Source organism: Ictidomys tridecemlineatus, chromosome 10 (assembly GCF_052094955.1).
Source record: "Ictidomys tridecemlineatus isolate mIctTri1 chromosome 10, mIctTri1.hap1, whole genome shotgun sequence".
Taxonomy (NCBI): Eukaryota; Metazoa; Chordata; class Mammalia; order Rodentia; family Sciuridae; genus Ictidomys; species Ictidomys tridecemlineatus.
Window position 1 is genome coordinate 109,627,114 of NC_135486.1, and position 20,347 is coordinate 109,647,460.

General features: G+C 55.3%; 2 protein-coding genes across 3 annotated transcripts in view; one reads left to right on the forward strand and one right to left on the reverse strand.

The window, feature by feature from the left end:
- Nucleotides 1-683: 683 nt before the first annotated feature.
- Bri3 (brain protein I3) lies at nt 684-9,151 on the forward strand. The gene is made up of 3 exons (XM_078023718.1): nt 684-938; nt 1,218-1,320; nt 8,756-9,151. The coding sequence occupies exons 1-3, from the start codon at nt 797-799 to the stop codon at nt 8,886-8,888; spliced, it is 378 nt and encodes a 125-aa protein (XP_077879844.1). The 5' UTR covers nt 684-796; the 3' UTR covers nt 8,889-9,151.
- Nucleotides 9,152-9,275: 124 nt separating this feature from the next.
- Baiap2l1 (BAR/IMD domain containing adaptor protein 2 like 1) overlaps nt 9,276-20,347 on the reverse strand; it is an 89,458-nt gene continuing 78,386 nt past the window's right edge. For both annotated transcript variants that reach the window (XM_013364920.4, XM_078023715.1), the window contains exons 13-14: nt 11,452-11,489; nt 9,276-11,029 (exon numbers count right to left, since the gene is read on the reverse strand). In XM_013364920.4, the coding sequence (XP_013220374.3) occupies nt 10,954-11,029; nt 11,452-11,489 (114 nt within the window). In that variant the 3' untranslated portion in view covers nt 9,276-10,953. The remainder of the gene's footprint in view (nt 11,030-11,451; nt 11,490-20,347) is intronic.

A 20,347-nucleotide genomic window follows, 5' to 3' on the forward strand; every position in this document is an offset into this window, starting at 1 on the left:
GGCTTCAGATGTGGGAGCGCTTCAGCGAGGGGCCTATCAGCAGCCAGCCGAAAGCGGGTTGGGGCCCGGGTGGAGCCACTGCTCCACTCCCCCCCCCCCCCCCCCGCGAGTCTCAGTCCCGCGTCCTAACCTCGGGTCCACTACAGGCAACTCGCAGGGTGGTTAAGTAGGAAACCTGAGGACGCACAGCAGGTGCCCGGTAGTTAGGGTTTGCCTGAGACGGCGGAATTATTGTAATAAGTGCCACCAACCCTGGCTACGACCTAATTTGTCAAAAAAAGCAGAGAGAGGAATGCGCCGCAGCTGAGCAGCCAAGCGCGGAGCGGGCGTTCCCGCGGGAGCCAGTCCTCGGTGCCCTGCAGCCCTGGCTCTGTGGGCGGCGGGCACACCCGGGGACCGTCTGGGGCCTCGCCCCCACTCCGTGGGTGGTCACCCGTAGGAGGTCGCCTCGGCAGGCCAGGGCTCTCCGCGGGCCGTAAAAATCAAGACTCCAAGGGGCATGTGGGGCCGCTGCGGGATCTCCTCGGGCGGGGAAGCCCCTGGTCCGCCGAGGGGAGCAGGGCTGGCGCTAAACCGCGGGCAGCCGCGGCCCCTTTAAGACGCCTGCGGCCCCGCCCGCCGCGCAGCCCACGTGACCCGGTCTTGTGACTGGCGGGAGGGCCGGGAAGCCCGCGCCCGCCCGCCCCGCCCGCCCGGCGCCTCCCAGGGCCGAGCCGCGGGCCGCCGTCCCCGCCGCGTCCCCGCTGGGCCGAGCGAGCCGACCGCGCCAGAGCGGGCGGGCGCGGGCCGGGCCGCCATGGACCACAAGCCGCTGCTGCAGGAACGACCGCCCGCCTATAGCTTGGAGGCCGGCCAGGGCGACTTCGCGTGCGGCCCACACGGCTACGGCGCCATCCCCGCCGCGCCCCCGCCGCCGCCCTACCCCTACCTCGTCACAGGTGGGCCCGCGGGCGCGGCGGCGGGGCGCACCCCGCAGCCGGGCAGCCTCCGGGCGGGCCGCGGGGCCGGGCTGCCCTGAGCGGCTCCGCGGCGCGCCCCTCGCGGAGCCTGCCTCTGGCCGGCAACGTGGGGTCCGCGAGGCGCGGCTGGCCTGGGGAGCCCTCCCTCCAGGGGCCGGCGCTCGGGGCAGCGGCCTGGCCAGGCGGGCCAGGACCAGGGGTCGGTCGGGGGGAGGACGGAGTCGGGCCACCCCCTCTGATGTGCACCCCCTCCCATAGGGATCCCCACCCACCACCCCCGGGTCTACAACATCCAGAGTCGAACGGTCACCCGGTACCCTGCCAACTCCATCGTCGTGGTCGGAGGCTGCCCGGTCTGCAGGTAAGTCCTGGCCCCGGGAGGCTGAGATCGCACGTGCTGGGACCTTGCAGAGGCAGCGGGGGGCAGCGAGCTGGGGTGAGCCCTGCTTTGGGAGAGGCCGCTGGACCGCCTGACTGCAGTGTGGGAGAGGTGGAATCGCTGGCCCGCGGCGCGCAAGGGGGCAAAGGGCGTGGGCTCCCTTTGCTGGGGAGTCGTGTGCCTTTGGGGGGCTATTGTACCTCCGAATGAGTGGCATGCAAAAATGGGACTGATAGCTTTTCCTCGCCGGTGTTGGACCTGCGACGGGTTCTTCAGAAAGTTAGCTGTGCAGTTGATTCTTTAAGAAGGCTGATTTGTTTTGCCACGACTTGAGTCAGTTGGCCTTTATGTTTAGGGAGATGGGGTCCAAGTGACCAGGGGAGCCACAGCTGTGAGGGTCACTGAATACAGAGCCCTGGAGCGGGGCTTAACAACTCTTGGCCACTGGCTGGTCTGGGAGGAAATCCGTGGTTCTTTGTTCCGGGCAGGAGTGGTTTTCTCATACCCTCAAACCTGAAGCCTGACAGAAACTTTCTAAGGACTTTTTATAGGGTCTGAGGTACAGCTGGGTCCTGTGCATGCGCATGTGTGTGTGTGTGTGTGTGTGTGTGTGCAGGTTTTGAGGATTCAAATGCAAATAAGACTTGATCCCTACCCTTGGTATTTGGGAGTACTCAGTTCAGGAAGTTGGGGCAGAGTTGGGGAGCAATGTTTCAGCCTGCCTCTGAGAGGAGGAAGTTGAAGTCTCTGAGATGGAATTAAGAAACCCTGGTTTGGACTGAGACTTCATTTCAAAAGTGTCTTGGTAAGGCCCAGTGTGGAGCCAGCCATAGGGAAGTTAATGATTTCACATGCCTGGGGGCAACTGTGCAATGAGGAGGGCATTGTGGGTTGAGGGGAGAGACACTGAAACCTGGGAGCTGACCGTGTGCCTGGTAAAGGGGTCTGTGGGCCAGCGAGAGCCTTGGGAGGCTGTCTGCCCACTCAGGAACCCCAGTACAAACCCAAGCTGGGTGTGCATTCTGACACCCTGGTGGTCATTTCCCCGCTGACACATGGGCCTTGGGAGAAGTGGGAGCCAGAGGACTGGCTGTCTCCCAGTGCAGCTGTCTGCAGGTTCTGCACCTGGGGATGCCAGTGATTGGTTTTGAAGCACATGGGGTGGGCTTGCTGGAGAAAAGGCGGGGGGCATGGCTTGGGAGCTGGGCCTGTGCCAATGAATGAGGAGGTCAGGACTCGGTCCCCCATGCAGAAAGTCATTGGGAAATTCCTCTGGATAATTGGTGGGAGAATGAGAATCTCTGGCTTTGAGGTTCATCTTGGGTGCTCAGAGTGCTGCTGTGTGCAAGGCCCTCTGTCCCCAGTCAGTCAACTCCTGGATTCCAGGCCCCCCCCCCCCTTTTTTTTTGTGGAGAGCAGACATCAAGTGATCTGAGGTGAGGTTTTTTGGTTGGTTGACAAGAGGCCCTTGGAACAAAGGGCCCAATGCAGCTGGTGGCTTCCCAATCCTGGGATATGTTGGTGTTTGATGAGATGGTTTGGAGGCTTCTCTGGCTTGAGCCCCTGAACTTGGAGGGGAGGCCAGCGCATGGCAGGGTGGCCATGAAGTTCCCAGGAATGTGGGGTGCCTAGTCAGCTCCTGGCATGGGGAGCACTTTCCCTGGTATTTCCCTTTCTCTAGGAGGTGACTTGTGTCATTTTGGAGGCTGTGGCTTTTGCAGGTCTGGAACGCAGGCTCTGCACTCTGGGGAAGGTCTGGAGGGGGGCCAGCCTTCATGGGAGCTGGTGGTTTCCTCTATGCTCCGAGGATAAGGTTATGGGTACCAGATCCCTAAAGTTGGAACCAGAGCGCTCCTTGATCCTCCTGGGCCCTTCTGTAGGGGCTGAGCATGCCTGATGTCCGACAGTAAAGGCCCTTTGTGTCCTTGGAGACTGTGCGCCTGGAGACCTGCAGTCCTTACTGCTGCTGGTATCTGAGGCTATTCTTGCCACGGTGGCAGCAGCCTCACTGGGTGTGGGGCCCCTTGCTCTCAGGCAGGAATCCTAGGTGAACAGGGGAGTGGGTAGCCACATGGCCAGCCTGGGAGCAGGCAGCCTCTTGATTTGAGGAGAGGGTGTGTGATCTAGGGCCACTTGTGCATAGGGACAGAGAACAGAGATGTTCCTCCCAAAAGAGTCGAGTCTTCCCCTGTCTGGCATCTTAGGACCGAGAGACAGGATACTTCTCATGTGACCACACTTCCTCTCTTTCCACATCAGGCCTGCCAGGCTCTGTCCCTGCCCTCCCTGGTGGCTTGGCAGGAATTTGCCCAAGTCACACGTCTGTGATTCCCTCTGAGCGAGGCTTGGCATAAGAGGCCCATGTCGCTTGTCACTTTGCCATCCTGTCTGAGCTGCTGTTGAGCAGCCTGACTCCATTTTCCCTTTTTAGCCGTGTATAAGCAGTATTTTCTTCACCCCCAGCAGCTGAGTGAGTCTTGTGCCTGCTTCCTCCAAGCCACCTCCTGTACCCTGACCCGCCAAGGCCTGCTGAAACTGCCTTGGCCAGGGGTGTCCGTGCTGGTGCTAGACCTCTGAAGCTTGGTTCTCCCCTGCCCTAAGCTGTCCCTAGATATAGGGCAGGATGGCAGCAGTGTGGGTCTCTGCAGCCTCTTTGGACCACCGTGTGCTGGCCCAGCTACCCTGGGAGCATAGGCTGTAGGCAGAACGTGTGTGAAGCTGCCCAGCAGCACCGGCTGAGTCTTTGCCATTCAGTATTTGGCTTTGGGGGTGACCAGGGAGGCAGGAGGAAATTCACAGAAGTGGGGTCCTGGAAGCCAAGAGAAAGTACAGGTACCCTGGTCAGACGCTGCCCACAGGCCCTGGATGTGGCACTGGGTGGTCTGTGGAGCCCTTGGGGGCAGAGACAGTCTTTCTTTTGGTTGGCTATGGAGTCTGGAGGGGAGAAGGAGTGGCTAAGCCTTGGGCTTCAGGTGATGGTGGGTGGCCAAGGGCCTGTGGTGGGGAACTGGTCAGGGAGGTGACAGCCTGAACTGTGGTAAGGGCTGTCCCTGGCCCCGGGTGGTCCTGGCTGAGGTAGGGGCACTGTGCATGATGGCAGGAGCTTGTGCCCTGGCCTGCATGCTGGCCATGGTGCCTGATGACAGGATGCTTGTGCTGCCTCGCTAGCTGCCTAGTCTCTGCTCGGTCCAAGTCCCCCAGCTGCGATAGTGTGGGCACCTTGAGGTGATGGCTGGTGGGACAGACTGGTGTTCTGGGAAGCCCGCTGGATGCTGCCCTGCCCAGCTGCCCTGGTTCTCCAGCCCTGCCCAGGTCTGCTTTCTTCCACTGGGGAGGCCCGAGGCTGGGCCTGGCAGCTGGGCTTGGTGAGAACTGCCCTGCGTGGCCTGCGGGTCCTAGTGAACCTAAGGCTCAGGGGGCCTTCAGATTGGAGACCTTGGGACAGCCAGAGGCAGGTTGGTCCTGAGCCTTGGCTGCAGGTTTGTGGCCCGGGGAAGAAGCCCTCTGTGTTCCTTTTCTTTTTTCTTTTTTTTTTTTCCTTTGGTACCAGGGATTGAACCCAGGAGTGCTTAACCACTGAGCCACATCCCCAGCCCTTTTTAAAATTTTTTACTTTAAGACGGAGCCTTGCTAAGTTGCTTAGGGCCTGGCTAAATTGCTGGGGCTGGCTTTGAACTTGTGATCCTTCTTGAGGAGGCTATCCTTCAGGGGCGGGTGAGCTGGGTTGCTTTTGGGGCTGGATTGTGCCTTGAGCTTAGGAGAAAATGACTGGGGATGAACTGGGAAGCTCCTGAGTGCCCTGTGCTGGCTGGGGCTTTTGGGGCAGGACCATGACTGGGGAGCCCATCTGCATTTCCTGTCACCGCACTCCCAGCTATGTGGCCTTGCAGGTGGCTCCAGGTCGGCTTCTCAGGTGGGGTGGTGACACCTATGGAGTTTGGTGATGTGAGGACATGTGAGGGGTAAGGACAATTCTGACGGGGTACCTGTCCTTGGGCAGCTCAGAGCTTGCTCTTTCCAGTGTCTTCTGCCCATTTCTGTCCTGGTGAGGCGGAGTTCATCTGGAACCCCCCAGGGCCCAGCTCCGGCTGACATCAGCAGGTTCTAGTGGCCACTTGTTCTGAGAGGCTCAAGTGGGGGTAAAGCGCTGTTCTCAGTGTTAGTCAGTTCCCTAGTGTCTCCAGCTTCCATAATCCTCCGATCCCCACGTGACCTGTGTGCAAGGACGGGGAGGGGCCTGCCAGTGCAGCTGGAAGGACTGCAGGTTTGGACTCTGAGCCAGTTGAGGGAGTTGAAACTTGCTCCGGCAGCATGGGGCTGCCTTTGGGTCTGGAGAGGCAGAGTGCAAGGCCACCAGGGCCAGGCTTGCAGGAGGGGCTGGTCTCCACACAGGCAGTCTTGTGTGCTGCTGGCTCCAGATTGGCCTTGAAGCTGGGTCATGCTTTTTAAATCAGAAGTTGTTGGGTTTTAAAACTCTAAACTGTGCCAACACTTTTTGAGGTTTGGGGCAGTTCTGTAGTTAAAACATTAATATTTCTAGGGCAAGATGAGAATCTTACATTAAGTAGGAGAAATTAAAACTCTGAATAGCCACACAGGAGCTCAGGTCATGTCGCTTCCATTGAGTTTGCTATAAACTTGGGGAAAGTTGCACTTTCCCAGCCTTTTGGCATTTGGGTTTGCAGGTAAGTGAGTGGCATCTTGGGGTGGAGGGCATGGGGGCCTCAGGCTGAGCCCAGGCTCAGGGCGGAAGCTTTCTGAAGCAGGCTGGGGGCTGGTGTCCTCTCTATCCCTTGGGCCCATTGAAGCCAGGTCAGACCATGGTGCAGGTTGTCGGGGGACGAGCATTCTTGGGTCCTGTGTTACAGACTCTTTGCTGGTAGATACCTGAGCCTTGTGTGTGATAATCCCACATGGGTGGGCCTGAGGGGAGCATCCTCACTCTTCCCAGAGCGCAGGTGGCCTTGGCCCTCTCTGACAATGGGATGAAGGCAGGCCTGGGCAGCGGGAGTGTGGGAAGCTACGAGGGTGGGTGCTGCTGGGCACTTCTAGCATCAGGCCTGGCTCTCGTGACCCAGGTCAGTGGAGGGTGGCACAGGCTGCCCAGCCCTGAGCTCTGGCTCAAGGAAGCAGTGGGTTTGAACAGGAAACCCATGAATTTGGGCACTGAGGATGAGCTGCCCTAGTGCCTGGAGGCCAACGGCCAGGCCGGCCAGTGTAGGCCACAGTTCTGTTACTTTGTAAGTTCTAAGTGCCCCTCCAGGGACTGAGAAAATGAGGTGCTGGATGTTGAGCTGGGCCCAGAAAGCTTGCCTGACCACTGGTGGGAATCGTAGCATCAGGTGGTATTGTGAGTTGGTGGCAGGGAGAGCCCGGGAGTGACCACCTTTCCTGGGCTCCCTCCAGCTTCTGTAATGTGGCCAAGGCTTTGGAGTCTGGATAGAGAATCAGGATGTGGGGTGGGGCTGTGCCCTTGAGTGCTGAACCTCGAGGACAGCAGCAGGCTGCAGTTGGGATGGTCTGTGGGGATGAGATGCAGGCCAATACCAGGAGCCCACCCCAGCCCCTCACGCCTGCAGCCAGGATGCCCTGTGCCACCTGCTGCCCTCCTGGCACTGAAGTTCAGCGGTTGGCTGGGTGCAGCTCCTCCGCAGCCCGTGAGCAGATTCTGGTGCTCTCCTCACTCTGCCTTTTTGATCCTTAGGGGAATAAGCCCGGCAGGCACTCAGCTGGTCACTGTCTTTAGGTCTTGGTGGTCCCCACAGGCTCCTGGTTTCCTCACAGCCTGGAGAGGTGCTGGACCTGGCTCCCTGGGACCTTTTCAGAGGGACTGGCTTCTTTGGAAGTTGACTCACCTGACTCCCTCCTGCCCTCTGGGTGTGGGTACCCTCCTTGGACTGGAGGCAGGGGACAGACCAAGGGTAGGCCCAAGTGTGGTGACCTAATGAAATGTGTTACACAGAGGAGTCATACCAGAAGTGGTAACTTTGCCATCATCAACTCAGACCTGATTTGTGTGGCCTTAGAGCAGGGCTTCTCCATGCTCCAGCCTGGTTCACCATCTTGATGCAGAAAGGGCCAGCTCTTGGGAGTCAGGGAAGCAGAGCTGGAACAGAGCTCCCCAGGAGTCTGTTTTTTGGGGGATTGACCCAGGGGCGCTTAACCACTGAGACATATTCTGAGCCATTTTTATGTATTTAGAGTCAAGGTCTCACTAAATTGCTTAGTCTTGCTAAGTTGCTGAGACTGGTTTTGAAGTTGCAAACCTCCTGCCTCAGCCTCCTGAGTTTCTGGGATTACAGACAGGTGTGTGCCACTAGGCCCAGCTCCCCAGGAGTCTTGACCCAGTGCACTCAGCCTGTGAGCCAGTGGACGCTGGAACCCCCTGGAGGGGAGAGACCAGAGTCCTACCTTCCTTCTCTGCAGAGCTACCTGGGGCCAGGTGTGGTGGAAAGTGCTCTCAGGACTCACTTGTGTGGGTTGGAGGGAGGTGGGCACTGAGTTTGACATCTTTTTTAAGCAAAAAACCAGACTTTTGGGATATTTTGGTTTGTTTTTCATGTGCCCCAGAGAAGCAGGTACTGGTCCCTGGGTCCCTGCCTCTGTTGGCTGCTGCTGTGGCCTGAGTTGGTGGGAGCCCTCAGTTCTGCCACTTTCACACCTTGGTTGAAGCTGTGCCCTTCCTCCTTTCCACCAGGGGGCAGGATAACTTCGGTTGCGTCCGGGCCACTGTGGGCAGGGGTGTGTGTGTGGAGGGTGGGGAGCTAGGATGGGGGTAGGGAGTGGGGTCCTCTGGGGCCATGGTGACATTTTTTCCCTCGGCTTTACAAAGGAAAGCAACCCTTGCCAGCAGGTCCCTGCTCCCCCCTCTCCAGCCCCTGTCCTTCTGTCCTTTCTGTAGTTTCTCTTTGTGAAGTGCTTGAGTTCGGGGCCACAGTCATGGGATAGGAGGCAGCACCTCTGAGGCCTGGAGGGGAGCGCTAGTGACACTTATCACTTCATCCCTGGGTCCAGCGCTTTCTAGAGGGAGACCCAAACGCTGAGCATAAGCCCGTTTCCCACCCGCCAGGACTGTGGGAAGACTCAGGTCAATGAACTTGTGCTCATTGGCACAGGACCAGGGCCGTGTCCCCAGGGTCTTGGTGCCCTCCGTCATGCACACTGTAGGTAGACTTCATCACTTTTTAGGGACAGTTGCCCTTTGGGGGGGTGTAAAAGGTGCCAGGGTGTAGCCGTGGAGCTGGTGTCAGCAGCCCTGTCTTGAGCAGCTGCTCTGTGCCCTCAGCTGAGGCTGCTGCTGGGGGATCCTGGGGACGGGCCACCTTTCCAGGCAGTTCTGCCGCGGGTCCGATCTGTCCTGTGTGCAGCCCAGGGAGGGAGGGCCAGGGTCCTAACCGCCCGCCCCCTTTCTCCACAGAGTTGGGGTCCTGGAGGACTGCTTCACCTTCCTGGGCATCTTCCTGGCCATCATCTTGTTTCCCTTTGGGTTCATCTGCTGTTTTGCCTTGAAGAAGCGAAGATGTCCCAACTGTGGAGCAACCTTTACCTAAGGGAACAACACACCTGGCTTTCCTACATCCAGCTCTTTTCTAATGTAAATGTCGTGTATAATAGTTTTATTTGATTAAGCTTCAGGACTGTTTTGTAAAGTGAGGTGGGATAGATTGGCATATGCCAGCTTGGCAGAGTGTGGAAGGCAGTGACCCTGCTCCCAAGGTTAATGACAACTCAAGAAAGCACTGCTTTTATTTTTTGCAGTCTTCGATTTGAGAAAGGTGAGAAATACTGTTTTAAATAAATGATTCATACCATTGTTCAGCGGGTCCTGCGTGTTTGGCGTTGCGCTTGCTGCCCACGGGAAGTCTCCTTGGGGGAAACTACACATGCAGAGCCCGTGAGTGGCCGTCTTCTCATTGGCACTGATGGTGGCGCAGGAATGAGTATTTCAGACTCTTTATTCAACATTAAACACAAGATCCCCAACATTTACAGAGCATGCACCTCGGGCACCTTCCTGACTCGTGGGGCAAGGAATGGCTGCCCTGGTTCCAGGCTGTAGGGGCTGCACATTGCAGCTAATGAATGACCTTGGTGGGGGGGTCCCTTACTACACCAGAGTCACAAAGCATGAGAAAACTCCCAAATGGGGAGCTATGAAGTCTAGGGTGTGGACCCCCCATTTCCAAACTCTGGGCCTCACTTGTTCTCTGCTGCTGAAGACAGTGGACTCCCTTAACCCTGTGCTTCTGAAATGGTGGGAGCAGCAGTGGGCCACTTAATAGATTTTAAAAATTTGCTTTCTTTCCAGGCTGGGGCACCTTCAAGACAGTGCCACGTGACACCTGCTCATAGTGTAACCCAGACCTTGTCCTGGGAGGGTGTTAACTAGTCATGCAGCAGCAGCCCTTCTTGGGGGTGCCTGTGCATCCCCCAGGAGAGCCTGAGACATTGTTCTGCCAGCTGGAAGGAGCCGGAGTCTCACATGCACTGGTTCACCTCCATCTGACCTTGACCAAATTCTGACTTACAGAACAATGATTTATATATGCTGAGATCAAAGTAGCCATGATAAGCCACCTCCCGCCCTCTCTGTGTGGATCTTAGTCTTCACTGACCAGACCCAGATCCTTCAGAGCAGGGTCAAGCTACAGCCCCCGGCCCGGGGCAGTGTGCAGAGAGGCCTGACCAGAAGTTGGTCCTAGAAGGCCTGAAGCTGAGTGCCTGACAGTGGTGGGCTGGAACAAGTGCCACCTGCAGAGGACCTAGGAAGAGGTTTGTTATGTGGATGCAGCTTTGGTTACCCCACTTAGGGAGAAGGCCCTTGGAGTCACATGTTGCCAGTGCGCCAGGCCATGGTGAGGACAACCTGGGTGGCCCACTGTGAATCCAGCTGTGACGCCAACACTGAGCTCAGTAGTTCTTATGGACGGTTTCATTAGTGCCCAGTGTGGCTGTGCAGAGGGCAGGTGAGCTGTCTGTACTTTGCAATTCTGAGGGAGGCCAGGAGTCCTCTATCTCTGGGGAGCTCTATGTTTAACCACAAGTTCAAAATTTGTAAGTTAAAAAAAGTTATTACCTTTAATATGATGTTTTCATAATTTATATTGCTTAAAATTATGATTTGCATGCTAAGATGCAAACTTTATACAATTTTTCTTTAGATAAACGTCAATGCTATTTAAGAGCACGTGCTTTGTAAAATAAAACCATGGTCTCATTCGCATTTAGGTGCAGAAGCCAACCATGAAAGCATAGACTATCCCTTATTCTGGCAGTTATTATTAAAAATCAGAATATTAAAGATATAGTAAGGATTGGAACCAAATTTACTTTTTTTTTTAACAGAATAGGAAAAAAAATACTTCAAATGATTGAGCTGGTCACTAAACTATTATTCACTTATCTTAAAGACAGAAATGTGTAAACCCAACTATGCTAACTAAATAGAGAAAATGCATTGATTTGCTCAAGTAGGATACATTGGAAATCAGGCCCCCTTGGGTGAAGCCTATGACAGTCCCAGCACTTGTCAGTATAGATCTATTGTTGTGCAGGTGGGAACTCGACATCCGAGGGACCAGGAGGATCCGCGGCATCTTCATCGAATGGGCATCTTCATCGAATGATCGGTGCTGATCGATCATTTGTCACTGTTGGTCGGAGTTTCACAGTAGCAAAGGGATTTTCTCCACTATTGGGGAGGGAGGGGGAAACTATAGACAAACTGTTCCAGGACAAGAATTCCATTTAAAACAAGTTGCTAACCCCGTTCTTGCTCTGCGTTGTGGCGCTCCCCACCTTCCCCGTGTGTACAAGCCTCGAATGATGTTTCTGTGAAAGTCTGCAGTCCTTTCCATGTGACCCACTGGGGACACTCCAAAGCTTTACACCTCTGTGGTCCTGTGCTGGGAGGGGGGCTGCGTGTGGGAACCACCCTGAACAGGAGCTGGACAGGGCACAAGTGCTCGGTCCCTCTAGGCCTGATGCCAGGAAGGGCAAAGCAGGCGGGGATGATGGCCCTCTCAGGCTGGGCCTCCTGGGCTGGGGTGCTGCCCACTCCCCCAGGCAAGGGCAGCACCAGCTCTGAAGAGCTGCTCCAGGAGTCATACGTACCTGAGAAAGGGCGGCTTTGCAGTCCCATTTGCGTCACTCTGTAGGAAAGATAAAGAGGAAGTTCATGAAAGGCTCATGAAATTGGGACATTTTTAATACGACCTGCAGAAAGTGTAAGGACTATTTAAGGTTCCTTGTTTTAAAAGCACCCTGTGGTCTGTCTGTGAGATCACCTGGGTGTCTGAATTCATTGGAAAGAAGGGCGAGATGTGACAATGTCCTACGACCGGGAGGGCCCTTCACTAGTGTCAGAACACGGACCAAACAGCTGCCTCAGAGTGTGGCTGAGGTGCCCACACAGGCCAGCCTGTGACGACCATGTCCTGTACACGGACACTCAGTCTGGGCAAATTAACTGAGCAGCCGAGCCACCAGGAAACACCTATGTGCAGGCCAGCGCCGCTCAGGGGAGAGGCAGACTCGGCTCTGTCAGAGCCGTCCTGATGGTGGTGGGCTTTTTTTGGGGCTGAATACTGAATGAAGACCTGAAAAAGTAGAAGGTAAAAATCAATCCTTGCTGACAGGGAGGCTGAGGCCGATTATTGGGGCCAGTGGTCTTACAGACAGGAGTCCCAAAACGGGAGGGAGAAAAGATGGAACCAACACAAACACTGTCTAACACCAGGAACTGCCCAAGCCCTGCAGCGCTGAGCCCTCCCGCTGCCCCGCTAGGGCTGTGCCTCCTGGAGTCCTGGGGAGGCCGCTGAGGTTCTCATGGGCACTGCTGACCAGGGCCAGGTGTGTGTGTGTGCACCTTTCCCCCTCATTAGTTCTTGCTGTTCTCTGGCACATGGAGACTTGGAATGTTCTTCTCACTTCCCAGCGCCAGCCTTGAGGGTGAAGGCCAGGGCCAGGCTCCTGCTGGATGGTGTCTTCCAAATGCTGGGCCCAAGACGGCTGGGTCCCAGGTGTGACCGCAGCCTCAGAGCCCTAGGCCAGGGCAGCTGCAGTGTCTGCTGTTCCTCACAGAAGCACAGCCACTGCCCTGCTGAGCAAATCCCAATAGGGCCTTGAAGTGGCTGCAAAAGTGACTTCTCCAGGGGAGCCAGGCTTCCCTGACAGGCCTCAGTAGGTCATTTCTGGTGTCATTCCTAATGTGTTGGTTTTTGTACTGGGGAGTGAACCTAGGAATACTTCACACTGTGCCACATTCTGAGCCCTTTTTAATACTATTTTTGAGATAGGGTCTTGGTAAATAACTGAGGCTGGCCTTGAACTTGGATCAGCCTGCCTTCACCTCATGAGTTGCTGGGATTACAAGTGTGCCCCACTGTGCCTGTTGATTGCCTTCTCAAAGCGCTGGACTGATGGCACTGCCCGGAGCAGGAAGCCTGCGGTGACAGCCCCTGTGCAGGAAGGGAGCTTCCTGTCGACCCAGAGGTCAGAAGGGCACTGTGTCTGGCCAGAGCCACTCACACCATGCCAAGCACCGCTCATACCAGCAGGCCCAGCCCTGGGCCCTGCCTCCCACTGGAAGGCACTTTCTAGCCTTGGGGCAGAGCACTGTTCCCTCCCTGTGCTGCCACCTGGTGGCGCAGGCGCTCTGCCCACTGGAACCAGAGCCAGAAGCTTCCTCTACCTGGGAGCCCCCACCAGCAGCTGTGCTCCAGCAGAGGCCTGCGGTTGCTTGGAGCCTCATGGCCCAACTGAATTTTAAAGCAAGTTCACTGGCATTTTAATGAGCCCTGGCATCAGTCTGGGTGCTTACCCACCCCGCCTGAAGGGATCCTGGCAAATCTTCAAGAGTAACGTGGCACGAGGCAAGGACTGCCGTGAGGAAGAGGGAAAACAGACCAGAACCTCTCAGGTGTTGTGGCAGATCCTGGTGCTGTGCCCGTGTCTCCTTGGGCATACCCCGGCACTGGCATGGACCAGCAGGGCACATGGCCACCAAGGTGCTGTGGGCAGCCGGTGCTAACAGCCCATGCTGAACACACCCAGGCAATTCTGTCCCCGGCAGGCCACTCAGTGCCAGGATGTGGGAGTCTGGCCTTGCGGGAGGGATGGGAACTGCATGGGGTGTGCATGGGTGGTGGTGGGGCCCTGGGGACAGGGAACCTTGTTTCTTGAGCTGCTGCTGGATATAGAGTCACTTTGTGGAAATGTGTTGTGCACTTTTCTGTATGTGGTATTCTTTAATAAAATGTTTACTTACAAAAAAACAAGCCTAGACGCAGCCCTGAATATAGTGTCTTGACTTGATTTCCATGTTCCTGCTGGTGTGAAAGCAGTGTGTGTGCAGTAGAAACTGTACTTTGAACTTTGTGGATCTTCACCTGGGCCAGCAATATGTGGCACAGTCTCTAGTGGCTCTGGGTAAGGTCTCCAGCCGTGGCTCCTGTCAGCCCCACAATCACAGGGGGGACACCTGACATTATGTGCCCTGTGCTGCTACTCAGCTGGGATGTCTGTACGTGAGGCGTGTCCTCAGTTTACAGTGCTGTCAGCTCAGGTTGCACCCTCATGGTCAGTCCAGGTGCACCTGTGTCAGTCATTTTCAGACCAATTTCCCCTTTAACACTTGGGGTTTTTTCTGGGTGTGGTAGTGCACAGCACTAGAAGGCTGAGGCAGGAGGATTGCAGATTCAAAGCCAGCCTCAACAACTTAGTGAGACCTTGTCTCAAAAAATAAAAAGAGCTGGGGATGTGGTTCAGTGGTAAAGGGCCCCTGGGTTCAACCCCAGTTCCAAAGATCCCAGTGACTGCTGGGATGCTGGGTCAGGGGAGCTCTTCACGAGCCCCGATTTCTTCTAGTCCAGTGAGTGCTGAGACTATACTTTTGGTGCCGAGTATCAGCGACCTCAGTAGGGACCGCCATCTCCCAGCACCCCGCCCAGCTCGGCCAGCACACGCCCTTGGTAGCCAGGACTGAGTGCTCCCCAGTGCAGCCCCCTTTTCTAGCTGACCTAAGAATGAGTCATCTCTGGGGCTCTGGGGCACAGTGAGCAGGGCCTGCTGCACTTCCTCCTCTGTCCTCTTTGGCAGCCAGCATGGTGCTGATCCCAGAGCACAGTGGACAGGACAGGAGGTGATCCAGGCTGAACCCAGGTGCCCACAGGTAGGCCATCAGGAGAGTGGAAGGGTAAGGACAGTGACGGCTTTGAAATTGGAGAACCAGAGAACCAAAAGGTGGGGGCTGCAGGGCAGGACAGGAGAACCCTTGCACGGGACACTGCTGACCGAGCAGCTGCTGCCCACTCTACGTCCCCCTTCCCTCCTATACAGGTTTTTGTGGGGGTGTCTACCACAGGGCCATGTGCCTTGAGGGGACCACTTGATCCCTGCTTACAGGAAGGTCCCTGTCACCTCAGACCACCAGAACAGTTCCTTCCCCAGCTGCCAGCACAGAGGAGCCTTGAGGCCCAGCCAGGGTGAGTTAGGTCCAGCCGAGGCCTCACTGTGGCAGACCAGGCGGTGATGGGACGGCTGGCCTCAGGACGCCCACTCAGTGGAACAGAACAACACTTCCTTCCTAAGCAGCTGGAGGCCAGTCACTTGCCACAAGGCCTCCAACACTTGTCCTCAGTGCTGGCAATTCATGCTGTCCCCTGGGGCTGCCACTGTCCCCCAGCTCCCTCTGATCTAGTTCAACCCTTTATTCTTAAAATGGGAACCCTGAGGCCAAACAGGGAGAAGCCAATGGCTCCTGGGACCTTTTCTGAATCAAAGTGCCAAGTGGGGGGCCACCAAAGCACTCCCCTGCCTGCACCAGGGGCTCCGCCATGGCAAACATGCACTTTGAAATGTGGCTCTGGGCTTGAGACAGCCGAGCTTTTAATCATGTTTGCAAGGATGTCTCTCAGGTGACTTAGGGAACAATGGCCCACGCTGAGCCCTGAGCTTGGTCCACATGGCCGCTCCCCTGAGCCACTTGGGGTGAAGCCCTTCTCGGCTTTTCTGAGATCTTTTCAGAGGCGACATCACGGGGCAGAAGGGTGCCAGTATCATGTGTGGGTGTCCTTAAGCCCAAGAACGCTGATGTTAGAAACACCAAACCTTTGTGTGCAAGTGACCATAGCTGAAGACGGGGGCCCAGGAAACCCTGTTTAAGCACAGAGGTGGCTTTGCCAGCTCTCATGGGTCCCCGAGTCTGGCCTGAGCAGCACCTAGTCCCCCACGTCAACAGCTGGCTTAAACATTTTGGTTAAGGAAAGAAAGTTAAACCATTTGGGTGTCAGAACTTGACTGGGTCCCCATGGCTGCCAGGCAGGGTGGGCTGCCATCTTAAGCATCCCACAGAGCGTCCCACTGTGGGTCAATCTTGAACACTGCTGTAGTTTGTGTGACTGGAACCTGGCTGTCTGGCAGGGTGGCCACTGGCCATATGTGGACAAAACAGTCAATCCAACTTCCTAAGTGCCCTGCACTGTTTAAGGCTGCTCAGCTGCTCCACAGGCCCCAGCTGCTGCACTGAGCAGGACAGTTCCAGAACATTTCCGCCTGATGCTTAAATTCTCCAGTGTCACCTACTGCAGCTTTCCCCGGCCTCACAGAATACTAGACACAGCACTTCCTGTTGCTCTGGGAGAGGCGGCCAACACCAGGAGGCCTGCGGCAAGTGGCCACTCCTGCCTCCAGTCAGGGTCCCTGGTCTCCCAGGGCATGGCCCTAGGACTCCTGGTTTGAATCACTTGGCAGCAAAGAATATGTAGTGGCCCATCCAGTTGAAAAATGACATTAGGAGAGGCCACATATGCTGGGGGTGATTTCCCTTCTTTTCATCTGGGTGTGGTAGCACAGCCTGTCATCCCAGTGGCTTGGGAGGCTGAGGCAGGAGGATGGCGAGTTCAAAGCCAGCCTCAGCAACTTCAAGACGCTAAGCAACTCAGGGAGACTGGTCTCTAAATAAAATACAAAATAGGGCTGAGGATGGGGCTCAGTGATTGAGTGGCCCCGAGTTCAATCTCTGGTACCAAAAAAGAAAAACATGAGATCTTGAAATACTACTACAAAACGTCAATTCTATGATAGGAATGTAAGGCGACCATTTAACTGTGTGTGCACCTGTGAGGCACTACCTACTTGGGGGTTGCTGCCCTCTTCCTTGTTTGTTTCAGAGAGAAGGAAAAGCGGATGTCCTCAAGCAGCACAGCTGGGTGGCCCTTGAAGTGGCGGCTGACAGCACCTGCTTGGGAGGCGCTCAGGCCTGGTGGCCCTTTGATTTTTAAAAGCCAATTACTGTTTTCTTGTGACTTTCCCTACTTGGTATTTTCCACTATCCTCTAGGTCAAAGGAACGGCAAAGCAACTCCTCAGGACCTCAGTGACTAGCCATAGGTGAGAGTGGCAGGTGTCCATCAGTGAGCATGTTCTGATGTGAAAGGCTGATGCCTGTTCACGGCTTATTTCCCAAAGAGCTGTGGGACCTCAGAACTGCCTGTCATGTTTCTGTGCTTCCCCTTTCTGCATTTCACCCCTGGGTGTCAAGGGCCTGGCTGACCACAGGGCAACTCAGCTGGGGCCCCGGCTCCGCTGTGTGGCTGGTGCAGACGGGCGGAGGTTAGGAAAGCTGTCCGTCTATCTGTCTCTCTCTCTCTTGAGGGAATGCGATAAAATATTAATAGTAGGTATCCTAGAAGTGAAAACATAATTAAAAATTTAAAAATATTTTTCTAGTTTCCTCATTGATATTACCAAAAAAATCCCAGAACCTTAGGTGATCTTTACAAGCAGTAAATGTTATTTTAATAGAAGCACCATAGGTATGAGTGTAACGATTAGATGGTTAAGTTTTTACAAAGGAGCCACTGCCCAAACTTGAACTTTGCTCTTTAACAAAAACCTGAAGCTATGACTTGCATGTGGGTTTAAAAAGGGAACCTAATCTGGTGGATGTTTAACGCATCTAGCAGACGATGACGTTTGACTACTACATTAAAACATGGATTTCTAGTGAATATTTTGTTTAAAGCTCTGCTACAAAATAATCAAATTGACAAACTATTTCTGGAGGCAGAAACAAGGATGAACTTTATAATTAACATTTATCAATTGATTTACACTTAGAAAACAAATGTAGATTTTGGTGTATTTCTGTCTCAAAAGTCTTTCATTTGGGAATTAATGTATAAGATCGTAAACTATAGGTCCTTACTTAAGAATTCAGAATCTTCAAAATGGTCCCATCTTTTTTCCTAGCATTTAAAGAATGTTTTTCCTATTTTTAAGATTGGCATGTTGCCAGACACCTGTAATCCCAGCGGCTCAGGAGGCTGAGGCAGGAGAATCTTGAGTTCAAAGCCAGCCTCAACAATGGTGAGGCCCCAAGCAACTCAGTGAGACCCTGTCTCTAAATAAAATACAAAACAGGGCTGGGGATGAGAGTCGGTGGTCAAGTGTCCTTGAGTTCAATCCCTGGTACTCCCTGCCCCCCCCCCCAAAAAAAAAGATCGGCATGTTAAAGATCTAGAGCTCAAATTACATAAGTTTTCAAAAAATGGCTCCAAAATATATAAATATGAGCAAATCAGACCTGAGGGCAAAGACAGAACAATGGCTTGCCCCATGTGGTCTACACCAGTCTGTCACCAGTTCTGGAGAAGCCCTTGTCACCCTTCCCATGTCATTTGAGGGGGATGACCACCCAGCCTCACAGCCAACTGAAAGGCTGGACCCAGGACCCAATGCAGTTCAGGCCACCTGGCTCATCAGGCTTTAGGCCCGACCTGTCCACCCCACCATGTTCCTATTGGTCCCCATGCTGCCTGTCCCCCACAAGTCATAGCCAGATGCCACTAGAGCTAAGTTGTGTGTTTGCTAAATCTCAGCCTTTAGAGCTTGGCTCAGATCCTTTCCTCCTAGACGTCCACCCCCATGCCTCCAGGGCCCAGTGCTGCGCTCTGGGCTCCACCTGCCCCTTGGGCTCCACCCCCAGCGTGGTTAACCAATATTCTAAGACTTGCCAAGTGATGACAACTGAAATCACCACTGGAACTACGTAAGGCAGGCATTTTCTCTAGACATTGGAAACTTTTAAGTGTTCTTAAGTGAAACCCAAAACTAACGGCTACCAAAATGACAAAGAAGGCCTTCTTAGCGTGTGAAACAGAAACCGGACCCCAGGTCATGGGGATGGGCTGTGTGGGGAGGAGTTCTGGATAAACAGCTCTGCGGGGCAGCCCCTTAAGTGGAGGGGTTGGCTGTATCCCCCAGGCCCCGAGAGCTCAGGTGGGAAGCGCCAGTGGCTTCCGTGTGTTTTGCCCTCCCTCATGCTCCCCACTCCCACTCTCCAGGGCGGGTCCCTGGGAGAAGACTGTGTGCTTGTTGCTTGTTGGGGTTTAGACAGGACGTGTTCCCCAGACGCCCATGTGACACAGTGCGAGGGGTGGGGGGTTATGAGAGCTGTAACTGATGATCCCCGGTGGGGATAAACTGGGCATTGCTGGAGGAGGTAGTCACCAGGGGCGTGCCTTTGGGACTTGTTTTGTCCCTGGTGAGTAGAATTCTCTCTCTGCTTCCTGGTGGCCATATCCTAAACTACTTTAATCCACCACGCCTTTCTGCCATGATGTTCTGCCTCACCTTGGGCCCAGAGCAATGGGGTCAGCTGTCTGTGGACCAAGGACCTGCCCCAAACAAACTCTGCCTCCTCTATGTTGTTCTTGCAGGTCTTTTGGTCACAGTGATACAAACACTGACTATGACAGCTCTCCTACTGTGCGAGGAGCGGGTGGAATGGAGGGGTGGTGTCTGCCAGCCTCAGGCCACTTGCCCTCCCCAGCGCCTCCCCGGGCAGCCACCGAAGGTCCGACAACAGGCAGGCCAGTGATGCCAGTAACCCTGCTACTCAGGCAGGAGGATCTCAAGTTCAAAGCCGGCCTCAGCAACTTGGCAAAACCTTGTCTCGGAATAAAGAGTGAAAAGGACGAGGGACAAAGCTCAGTGGGAAGAGTGCCCCGGGTCCAGCCTCAGTACAACGGCAACAAGGGCGAGATGGACGTTAGTGTCTTCATTCGTAATCCCAGAGCATCGTTTTGGGGCAAAATTCTTTTGCCATAAGAGGTATCACATGACCTTGACGCAGCAGTGGAGCCTGGTGACTGTCAGCAGCCACCAGCCCAGAGAGAGGCCGTGGGATATGCAGACAGGACCATGAACAAGCCATGATGCAGGTCCGACCAGGCCTGAGGCCTCCCTCACTACTCGTGACCAGGAACGCAGAGAGGAGGAAACCGCAGAGGACGCCATGTGGACACAGCCAGCATGACGCAGACTGGGCTCCCCAGGACAAGCAGCCTGACCCTCTGACTGCTGCCCTGCGCCTGCTCCACAGCCTTCCGTCAAACTTGCCCCCTCGCCTGGCCTGGCCAGCAGCTGCCACTTTCCCTCGCCCTGAGCGGAGAGGGCCGGGGACCCCTGAGTGCACCCCTACCCTCGGCCTCCTCCCTGCCTGGCCTGTCTGGCCTCTCAGCCCCTTCTCCATCCCTTCTGATCTGTGCTGGAGAGGAAACCCGGGGACCAGCAGCGCCCTGACCCTGATGTTCTCTGCTCTTGCGGAAACATGGCGTCCAGGGATTTAAAGCTTCCTGCTCGTCTCATAAGAACCTCAACCCTGAACAGCTGGATCCTTGTCACTGTCAACCTAAATGTTACCTCAGAGAAGCCCGTGGCTGTAGATGCTCCATGTCCTTCAGGTTGGAGGGCTGCTCCCCATGCAGGGGCTGCTGGGGGACTGCTTTTGGCTGTCAAGAGGCCCAGAGGCCTGGCCCCCAGCCAGCTCCACACTGTCCCCACCCAGAGCGCCCCTCCTTCCCTCAGGCCTCCCTCCCAGGGTGCTGAGGTCACTCAGCAAACCTAACCTGTCCCGTACACCTAGGTTGTCACCCGCTCTGCCACCTCCTCGCCTGGCCTTAGTTCTTTCATCCTGGATCCTCTGGTTTAGTTTTACGCTCTGCTTC